Below are 10,602 nucleotides of genomic sequence, written 5' to 3' on the forward strand. Positions count from 1 at the left end.
AGATTTATGTTTTAATTTAGGGCAAAAAAACCGCAGAACTTAATGAACAACCTAATATATTTTACTACAATATTGCTACAACGTTTTGTAGCAATATTTCTGAAAGCGGACATTTTACCGTTACAGGATCACCTTAAGGGGAAGCTGGAGTTGCTAGTGAACTATTTTTTCACTATAGCGATGGTAATTGCAGTTTCGAAAATTCTCTTTATTGCTTGTGCAGAATAAAAAATCCTTTTCCACAAATGGAGTATAGATAGAAAGAAAGTCCGCTCTACAGGACTTTATATTCAAAATGGAAAAAAGTTAAAAACTTGCATTTGTCTTTTCTAACTTTTTTCCATTTTGAATATAAAGTCCTGTAGAGCGGACGAAAATTCTCTTTATTGCTTGTGCAGAATAAAAAATCCTTTTCCACAAATGAAGTATAGATAGAAAGAAAATCCGCTCTACAGGACTTTATATTCAAAATGGAAAAAAGTTAGAAAAGACAAATGCAAGTTTTTCACTTTTTTCCATTTTGAATATAAAGTCCTGTAGAGCGGACTTTCTTTCTATCTATACTTCATTTGTGGAAAAGGATTTTTTATTCTGCACAAGCAATAAGAGAATTTTCTGTCCGCTCTACAGGACTTTATATTCAAAATGGAAAAAAGTTAGAAAAGACAAATGCAAGTTTTTCACTTTTTTCCATTTTGAATATAAAGTCCTGTAGAGCGGACTTTCTTTTTATCTATACTTCATTTGTGGAAAAGGATTTTTTATTCTGCACAAGCAATAAAGAGAATTTTCTGTTCGCTCTACAGGACTTTATATTCAAAATGGAAAAAAGTGAAAAACTTGCATTTGTCTTTTCTAACTTTTTTCCATTTTGAATATAAAGTCCTGTAGAGCGGACGAAAATTCTCTTTATTGCTTGTGCAGAATAAAAAATCCTTTTCCACAAATGAAGTATAGATAGAAAGAAAGTCCGCTCTACAGGACTTTATATTCAAAATGGAAAAAAGTTAAAAACTTGCATTTGTCTTTTCTAACTTTTTTCCATTTTGAATATAAAGTCCTGTAGAGCGGACAGAAAATTCTCTTTATTGCTTGTGCAGAATAAAGAATCCTTTTCCACAAATGAAGTATAGATAGAAAGAAAGTCCGCTCTACAGGACTTTATATTCAAAATGGCAAAAAGTGAAAAACTTGCATTTGTCTTTTCTAACTTTTTTCCATTTTGAATATAAAGTCCTGTAGAGCGGACTTTCTTTTTATCTATACTTCATTTGTGGAAAAGGATTTTTTATTCTGCACATGCAATAAAGAGAATTTTCTATTCGCTCTACAGGACCCTATATTCAAAATGGAAAAAAGTGAAAAACTTGCATTTGTCTTTTCTAACTTTTTTCCATTTTGAATATAAAGTCCTGTAGAGCGGACAGAAAATTCTCTTTATTGTTTGTGCAGAATAAAAAATCCTTTTCCACAAATGAAGTATAGATAGAAAGAAAATCCGCTCTACAGGATTTTATATTCAAAATGGAAAAAAGTGAAAAACTTGCATTTGTCTTTTCTAACTTTTTTCCATTTTGAATATAAAGTCCTGTAGAGCGGACAGAAAATTCTCTTTATTGCTTGTGCAGAATAAAAAATCCTTTTCCACAAATGAAGTATAGATAGAAAGAAAGTTCGCTCTACAGGACTTTATATTCAAAATGGCAAAAAGTGAAAAACTTGCATTTGTCTTTTCTAACTTTTTTCCATTTTGAATATAAAGTCCTGTAGAGCGGACTTTCTTTCTATCTATACTTCATTTGTGGAAAAGGATTTTTTATTCTGCACAAGCAATAAAGAGAATTTTCGAAACTGCAATTACCATCGCTATAGTGAAAAAATAGTTCACTAGCAACTCCAACTTCCCCTTAAAGATTATGAATAAAATCAATTACTCTCAACATTTTCGATCTTCATCGCCGGCTGTATCGAGGATCGTCGGCAGCTACGTGTACAAAATACTCCCTCCGGTGCCGCGCCGCGCCGCGTTATGGCGCGCCAAGAACGGCGAGCCAATCAGAACGGTCCACGAGAATCGCGCTGTTAGCTGGGATGCCGCCAGCGTATCGAGATTCGAGATCCAGAGAGCATCGGAACTTGGTGCGGAGGTGGCGCAGCGCGCTTGCTTGCTTGTGGTGTCGTGCGCTTCGCTGGAACGGCGAGGGTGAATGACAGTTAACGATGGCACGGGTCGCTTGCGAAGTCTACGGAAGGATGACGGGACTGTTAGGTAACGATGTTGGCGAACGGCGTCCGTTCGATTAATTTGCCGGCCCGCGCCGCGCTCGCGATGCCCGCTGCGTAATCAGTAGGACGAAGTTCCGGAGTCGTCGTCGTCGTTGCGTGGGTGATGCCGCAACAAGTGTCCCTTTGGCACTGTCTCCTTTGCCCTGACACCGTGATTCTTGTTCTTGTAGTCTTGCGACGCGCATAGTATAATTTGAGGTAGAATTTCTGAACGTCTGACAGGTCTTCGATGTGTCTGCATCCGTATGTCTCCGTTTGTTCGCAGGTCTTCTTCTGCTAGTCACTGGGGCGAGCTGCATGTACGCGTCGAACTCAGCCGTCGTTGATCTTAGGCCAAATAATTTCGACAATTTAGTACTAAATAGCGACCACATTTGGGTGGTCGAGTTCTACGCGCCGTGGTGTGGACACTGTCAACAACTGATGCCCGAGTACGACAAGGCGGCGACTGCGTTGAAGGTGCGCGACCTTTGTTGTACCTTGTTATTGAGTTTTCCGACTTGACGTTTCGATGTTACTTATTTATATGTGCTCAACAGGGTATTATAAAAGTTGGCGCTGTAAACGCCGACGAGCACAAGTCTCTTGGAAGTAAATACGGAGTTCGTGGCTTCCCAACAATCAAGATCTTCGGGCTTGACAGCAAGCCAGAAGACTACAATGGTCCTAGAACTGCGAGTGGCATAATTGAAGCTGCGTTGAATGCTGCTGGTCAAAAAGCTCGAAAGGCTTTGGGTGGCAAAAAAACTGGAGGCGATTCCAAGGTACGATTTAACAATTAACTTAAAAAAATTATGTTAAGTTACTAACAATATTTGAACAAAGATTGCAACATATATAGTTATAGTTATTTAATTTTCTTTATGTGATCAGCAAATTAATAAATGATGTTAACCTGATTGTTTATTTCCAGAGCAAGGATTCCAAAGATGTAATAGAATTAACCGATGAAAACTTCGAGAAACTTGTATTGAATTCGGAGGATATGTGGCTGGTTGAGTTTTACGCTCCTTGGTGTGGCCACTGCAAGAACCTGGCACCCGAGTGGGCGGCAGCGGCTACCGAGCTGAAAGGCAAAGTGAAACTGGGGGCCTTGGACGCCACCGTAAACACAGTGAAAGTGAGATATACACGCTTTCTTAATATATTCTTATTCGCGATTTAAAAAATTCGTAACGCGTTAACCAGGCCAGCAAGTACGAGATAAAGGGCTATCCCACCATCAAGTACTTCACACCGGGCAAGAAAGATGCCGACTCGGTGCAGGAGTACGACGGTGGTCGCACGAGCGGCGACATCGTCAATTGGGCACTCGAGAAACTAGCCGAGAACATTCCAGCGCCAGAAGTGATACAAATCACGTCGAAGGAGAGCCTGAGCGCCGCCTGCGAGGACAAGCCGATCTGCGTGGTCTCCGTTCTGCCGCACATCCTGGACTGTCAGTCCGATTGTAGGAACGGATACGTAAAGACTCTGAACACTCTCGGAGAGAAGTACAAGAAGAAGATGTGGGGGTAGGCATCGACGGTCTCGTCGCGGTGGTTCGCAAATTAAATTGACTCTTCATGCTTGGTATAATTGTCGAAACTAATCGCCACATTCGATCCCTACCTTCGCTCTCGTCAGAGACTTTTGCAGTTTTGAATTTCTGAAGAGTCGATTCCAGCGTAACTTTCAAGTTTATGATTTTTACACGATACTTTAATTCTTCGTAGATGGGTTTGGAGCGAAGCCGGTGCTCAGCCGCACATCGAAGAGGCGCTGGAGATCGGAGGTTTCGGTTACCCCGCGTTAGCGGCTGTCAATATCAAGAAGATGAAGTACTCCCTGCTGAAAGGTAGCTTCTCGTACGACGGAATAAACGAGTTCCTGCGAGACCTGAGTTACGGCAGGGGCGGGACTGCGCCGTTGAAGGGTGCTCAATTGCCCGTTATCCTTGAAACGACGCCGTGGGACGGCAAGGACGCCGAACCTCCGCAGGAAGAGGAGATCGATCTTAGCGACGTTGTTCTAGACGAGAAAGAAGAATTATAATTTATCGAAAGCCAATATAAGTAAATTCTTAAGAGAATTTACTGCAACGACATTGTTTCCAGTAAAGTTAATAATATTAAGGACGTTAATCTCTCGTGGACCGGTATATAAATCTTACTTATTCGGAAATTCGTTTTGCATTATCGGATGCTGCTGTGTCATACTTATTAAATTCTACACCGATTTATCGATAATTTCGTAACGAGACTAATGATGTAACGATAAAAAGCAATTTCTTTGTTTAGTAATTTTTGTACGAAGGAAACTTAACGTATATAATACATACATATATGATATAGTTACTCGTCGCTCTGTGTGTGTCGTAAGACTAGCTCTCAGGTGCAGTTATCCAGTTTTATAAAAACAAAATTACACCGTTTCCGTGACTCTTCCATCTTGAAAGCCAGTTTTGTACAATCGTTTTGTCGCTGCGAGAGACTTTGGAGCAGAGACTAGATTCGACATAAATGTATTTCTCCCATTGTTCTCCCATGTGTTTGGACAGAAGAAAAAAGGAATAGAAGGACTTCAAGGAATGTGTCTCGTGTTTTTTCCGCATGATGCATTTATTAGCTGGTACATATTTTTTTATGCGTGTTGAGGAAGCGGATTACTTAAGAGACTCTGCAGTTTATGTATAATAAAGTCATCTAATTTCGCATTTGTAATAAATATATATATATGATACATTTACATCTATATTATTTTTACAAGTCTTTTCTGAGCATTACAACTTTTATTTATATATATATATACGTTGATAAAAATAAGTTCTCTAATTCGCAGACTCACTGCTTGGTTCTCCCTGTAACGGGACCAAAATTGAGATTACAGAGGTCAGTCTATTATTACGATGTATATGAGCGCGCTCGATAATATTAAACTTATCATCCTCTAATTAAATGAATGTATTCTTTGTAGTGTCCTGAATGTAGTCTTCCGTCAGAAGCGAAATTAATACATGTATTGTAGGACATACTTACTTATAAATTAATGTGTGCACGTATGTTAAAAAGGAATTAAATTATTTATTAACACATGTGTACACGTGTATCTGAGTTGCATGTTTTATTTCTACAATTCAGTCTGTCGTCGCGATAGCGATAGCATAAATACATACAAATACGTGTAAATTGTAATAAAAAAATTCCAAACTGCCGTAAATGCTCCTGTAGAATTTACAAAGTTGATTTATCCTATTATTGCGTTAGAGGATAACGTCGGGGAAATATAATGTCGATGTCTACCCAATGATTTTCTACTCTAACGTAAAGTATTCAAAGTACTGAAGTAAAAATTGTATAAAAATTAACTATCATTAATATCATATAAAAATACTAGTATGATATAGCAGATATATCACTTACATACTTATATAAATATATAAAATTATTCTCAGTCTTTCCGTTGTCAGTTTAGCGATACATTGTTCGATACGTCGTTTGAGCTGCGGTAGAGTGGCATATTGTTAGTGTTATCAGTGCACACAGAATTAACTTCCGTCAATTCTATGATGTCGTAGGTTTGATCCTTCTTACATATGTACGGATACAACATGAACACGTAGTATGTTATTGTACTAAGCAAAATTATGCCTAAAATTATAGCAATTATACCCCATGCTGTGATATTTAGTTTGTGAGGCGCGGACGGGCCCGATGCATTCTTAGGCGCTGCTAGTTCCTCTAATTTCTGGCTTTTCTTGTAAGTCTTCGCCGGTGCACCACCATAGTACCCGCTCTGAGCTTCCGTCTGATGTTGCTTCCAAGACACTCCGCTTTCAGCTATTAGGGGCAAGATTGCTGCAAACGTTAAAAATATTTGTGTGAAAATTTATAGGATGTATAACATGTCATAAGAGATAACACTTAATACGATCAGTCATATGAATAAATTTAAAATTTCGAAACGTGTTTTTTCATAAATAATAAATAAAACTATTAAGCTGAGCGCTTACCGATAATCACGACAAAAAGAAAAAGATATATTGTCGTCATATTATTCCAATTTACTTGCAATTGACTACTAAAAGTGCGGATAAAGTTTATTAATATTATTTATCGATGTGCGACCATGTAAACAACCATTCACAACCATTCGATAAAAGTTGCAAACAAAAAGGTTGCATTCCTTCAGCAGGGTGGACAACCTAAGAGTTCTCTACCTAAGGTACCACTAAAAGAAGGAAGTCGATCTAGCGACTTCTCTGAACGCGTTTGAAGATTGCATGCGCATGCGTGAAACTCCTTATGGAAGCATTGGACTGTTTTCGCCATTGACATAGGAATATATGGACTGAGCCTTTTACGAGGGGAAGCTGAGATTAGCGGTAAGGGGAGAGCACTGGCACTTCGTGTAACTTCGGCTGTTCGGGTATGTTCGGTTCCGCTAGTGATATATATATATGTACGATGAGTTATTGTGTTGTGTCGGAATGTAACAATCGCATTAAGGGGATACTGGAGTTGCTAGTGAACTATTTTTTCACTATAGCGATGGTAATTGCAGTTTCGAAAATTCTCTTTATTGCTTGTGCAGAATAAAAAATCCTTTTCCACAAATGAAGTATAGATAGAAAGAAAGCCCGCTCTACAGGACTTTATGTTCAAAATGGAAAAAAGTTAGAAAAGACAAATGCAAGTTTTTCACTTTTTTCCATTTTGAGTATAAAGTCCTGTAGAGCGGACTTTCTTTCTATCTATACTTCATTTGTGGAAAAGGATTTTTTATTCTGCACAAGCAATAAAGAGAATTGTCGAAACTGCAATTACCATCGCTATAGTGAAAAAATAGTTCACTAGCAACTCCAGCTTCCCCTTAAGGTGATCCTGGAGTTGCTAGTGAACTATTTTTTCACTATAGCGATGGTAATTGCAGTTTCGAAAATTCTCTTTATTGCTTGTGCAGAATAAAAAATCCTTTTCCACAAATGAAGTATAGATAGAAAGAAAGCCCGCTCTACAGGACTTTATATTCAAAATGGAAAAAAGTTAGAAAAGACAAATGCAAGTTTTTCACTTTTTTCCATTTTGAATATAAAGTCCTGTAGAGCGGACTTTCTTTCTATCTATACTTCATTTGTGGAAAAGGATTTTTTATTCTGCACAAGCAATAAAGAGAATTTTCGAAACTGCAATTACCATCGCTATAGTGAAAAAATAGTTCACTAGCAACTCCAGCTTCCCCTTAATGCAAAAAGGAAAAATTGGCAATAACGTATGAAAAAAAATAATGGTTCGAAAATTTCTTTTCATCTGTAAGTAAAACATACAATTGTAGGTTATACACAATGCCGGTAAAACGTTTCAGATATTGTTGTGTTTATTATTATTTAAATTTATTATTATTGTGTTAAGAAAGAATTTTGGCTTGTTTATTATTATATTCATATGAACAATTGTTCGATAACAGTTTTTCATTTATAAATGAATTGTTCTTTCTTAACACAATAATAATAAATTTAAATAATAATAAACACATAACAATATCTGAAACGTTTTACCGGCATTGTGTATAACCTACAATTGTATGTTTTACTTACAGATGAAAAGAAATTTTCGGATCATTTTCTTTCATAAGTTGTTGCCAATTTTTCCTTTTTGCATTAATGCGATTGCTACATTCCGACACAACACAATAACTCATCGTACATGTAATTTCAGTATCACAACTTTACAAAACTTTATCAAATATCATTCGGGCGATGTCGAGAACAGCCGAACTCGCCCGATTTGCCAGCAGTCTCTCCTTACCGCAAATCTCATAACCCCCCTTGCCTAAGTTCGTAGCAGAGAGAAGCCTGAGAGCGGTCACGCTCGCGTTTTAACTGTAACGCCTCAAACGTGGACATATGCGTTCCACTTGACGCTCCCAACGCTCGCGGCGTCATTCTATCTTTATTCAATATTCAGTGAGCAATAAAGACAGAATCACTTCAATCACTTCAATGTCCACGTTTGAGGCGTTACAGTTAAGGGGATACTGGAGTTGCTAGTGAACTATTTTTTCACTATAGCGATGGTAATTGCAGTTTCGAAAATTCTCTTTATTGCTTGTGCAGAATAAAAAAATCCTTTTCCACAAATGAAGTATAGAAAGAAAGCCCGCTCTACAGGACTTTATGTTCAAAATGGAAAAAAGTGAAAAACTTGCATTTGTCTTTTCTAACTTTTTTCCATTTTGAATATAAAGTCCTGTAGAGCGGGCTTTCTTTCTATCTATACTTCATTTGTGGAAAAGGATTTTTTATTCTGCACAAGCAATAAAGAGAATTGTCGAAACTGCAATTACCATCGCTATAGTGAAAAAATAGTTCACTAGCAACTCCAGCTTCCCCTTAAGGTGATCCTGGAGTTGCTAGTGAACTATTTTTTCACTATAGCGATGGTAATTGCAGTTTCGAAAATTCTCTTTATTGCTTGTGCAGAATAAAAAATCCTTTTCAATAAAGCAATAAAGAGAATTTTCGAAACTGCAATTACCATCGCTATAGTGAAAAAATAGTTCACTAGCAACTCCAGCTTCCCCTTAAGGTGATCCTGGAGTTGCTAGTGAACTATTTTTTCACTATAGCGATGGTAATTGCAGTTTCGAAAATTCTCTTTATTGCTTGTGCAGAATAAAAAATCCTTTTCAATAAAGCAATAAAGAGAATTTTCGAAACTGCAATTACCATCGCTATAGTGAAAAAATAGTTCACTAGCAACTCCAGGATCACCTTAAGGGGAAGCTGGAGTTGCTAGTGAACTATTTTTTCACTATAGCGATGGTAATTGCAGTTTCGAAAATTCTCTTTATTGCTTTATTGAAAAGGATTTTTTATTCTGCACAAGCAATAAAGAGAATTTTCGAAACTGCAATTACCATCGCTATAGTGAAAAAATAGTTCACTAGCAACTCCAGCATCCCCTTAAAATGCGAGCGTGACCGCTCTCAGGCTTCTCTCTGTTCGTAGCGTAGGCTCCGTCCATATGTTCCTATGTCAATGGTTTTCGCACATGTTGGAGATGAATTGAATGGTCTCTCTCTCTTCGCGTTTCTGAACTCGTTGCGGTAGCGCACGCCTTTTGACACAGGCATGGGTTTTCAAAATATTTGGTACTCGCATCCGCGAAAGTACGGTCAAGGATCCAGGTCCTGGTTAGTATAATATCCCTTTTCCTCTTTTAATTTTTGCTTTTTGATAAGTAATTCACAAGTGGTAGACAAGGTAAATCCTGATTGACAGTTTGGTTAGCGTATCACGAGCGTTGCCGTGCGGTCGTTCAAAAATTTAATTTGAAGTAGGATATTTGATAGGAGGATAAAAGCACTAAGTAATTGTGTACACTGATGTTAATGCATCGATGTTAATTATTAATGTTACGCGTAGGCAAAGCGTGCTTTCGAGTCCTAACCTCAAACAGGATCTCCCATGCCAAAGTTTTATTATTACTGTTTTCTTGAATCGTGTTTCCTGCATATTTTCTTGATTTTTGAAAATCAGACTATGCTCTAAATAATTAGACACATTTTTGTTATGTATTAATATGAATATGTATACTAATTCAAAAGTTATCTCTTGCAGCCGTGCCTGTGCAAATAGACACGGGCTCATCCGTAAGTACGGTCTAAACATCTGCCGGCAGTGTTTCAGAGAATACGCAGCCGACATTGGTTTCAAAAAGGTAAATGTCGATCAATTATCTTTGATGAATTACAAGACGAACATGAAATCTCGCAATTAAATATTTCCGTTTTGTTTTGCAGCTGGATTAAGTAGCACGGAAGTAGTTTAAACTATTTATTGATCCACCATGCTAATGTCTGAACTTACATTGATTCTTTTTATTGGCCGTGATGTCGTTGTGGGATTAAATTGATAATTAAAGTTATCGTAACATCTGTACACTCACAAGTAAATTCTTAATGAAATAAACATGTATACATAAACCCATATCTCATCTCTCTCTCTCTCTTTTTTCCTCCTTGCTCTCATCAATCTTATTTCTTTATTTAAAAAAAGACTGAATAATGAATGTAAAAATAAACAGTCGTGAATTTAAATAAAAATTGTAGATGCATTCATGGTTCCAATGCATCTAGGAGCACGCAGACAAGTTTTTGAATTATTATACCATAAAATGCGATAAGAGTAACTAATTAATATTTTCTGGAAAATAAATTCTCCTATCGGAATATAATATCAGTTTATTAGGGATTAGATATTAATATAAAACCAATTATGCGCTTAGAAATGTTTCGACACCTTGTATATAAGCAGAGAGAAACCTGAGAGCGGCC

At 37.4% G+C, this 10,602-nt stretch overlaps 3 protein-coding genes across 5 annotated transcripts; 2 read left to right on the top strand and 1 right to left on the bottom strand.

Annotated features, from left to right (window-relative positions):
• Positions 1–2,096: 2,096 nt before the first annotated feature.
• LOC105282793 (protein disulfide-isomerase A6 homolog) lies at positions 2,097–5,007 on the top strand. 2 transcript variants are annotated; one of them, XM_011345018.3, is made up of 6 exons: positions 2,097–2,269; positions 2,552–2,745; positions 2,826–3,050; positions 3,200–3,406; positions 3,475–3,800; positions 4,002–5,007. In XM_011345018.3, exons 1-6 carry the CDS (start codon positions 2,221–2,223, stop codon positions 4,318–4,320), a joined length of 1,320 nt encoding a protein of 439 aa, XP_011343320.1. In that variant the 5' UTR covers positions 2,097–2,220; the 3' UTR covers positions 4,321–5,007. The 2 variants fall into 2 exon arrangements, with proteins under 2 accessions (XP_011343320.1, XP_011343321.1); XM_011345019.3 differs by lacking the exon at positions 2,097–2,269 and adding an exon at positions 2,302–2,484.
• A 326-nt stretch (positions 5,008–5,333) lies between these two features.
• On the bottom strand, positions 5,334–6,488 carry LOC105282792. Of its 2 annotated transcripts, XM_020032802.2 has the most exons (3): positions 6,278–6,488; positions 5,688–6,122; positions 5,334–5,605 (listed from the first exon to the last, which is right to left on the bottom strand). In XM_020032802.2, exons 1-2 carry the CDS (start codon positions 6,315–6,317, stop codon positions 5,731–5,733), a joined length of 432 nt encoding a protein of 143 aa, XP_019888361.1. In that variant the 5' UTR covers positions 6,318–6,488; the 3' UTR covers positions 5,334–5,605; positions 5,688–5,730. The 2 variants fall into 2 exon arrangements, with proteins under 2 accessions (XP_019888361.1, XP_011343319.1); XM_011345017.3 differs by having other exon boundaries at positions 5,334–6,122; positions 6,278–6,487.
• Positions 6,489–9,306: 2,818 nt separating this feature from the next.
• On the top strand, positions 9,307–10,257 carry LOC105282791 (40S ribosomal protein S29). Its single transcript, XM_011345016.3, has 3 exons — positions 9,307–9,459; positions 9,887–9,986; positions 10,069–10,257. Exons 1-3 carry the CDS (start codon positions 9,398–9,400, stop codon positions 10,075–10,077), a joined length of 171 nt encoding a protein of 56 aa, XP_011343318.1. The 5' UTR covers positions 9,307–9,397; the 3' UTR covers positions 10,078–10,257.
• The last annotated feature ends 345 nt before the right edge of the window (positions 10,258–10,602 follow it).

The sequence above is a fragment of the Ooceraea biroi genome, chromosome 14, assembly GCF_003672135.1.
Source record: "Ooceraea biroi isolate clonal line C1 chromosome 14, Obir_v5.4, whole genome shotgun sequence".
Classification (NCBI taxonomy): domain Eukaryota; kingdom Metazoa; phylum Arthropoda; class Insecta; order Hymenoptera; family Formicidae; genus Ooceraea; species Ooceraea biroi.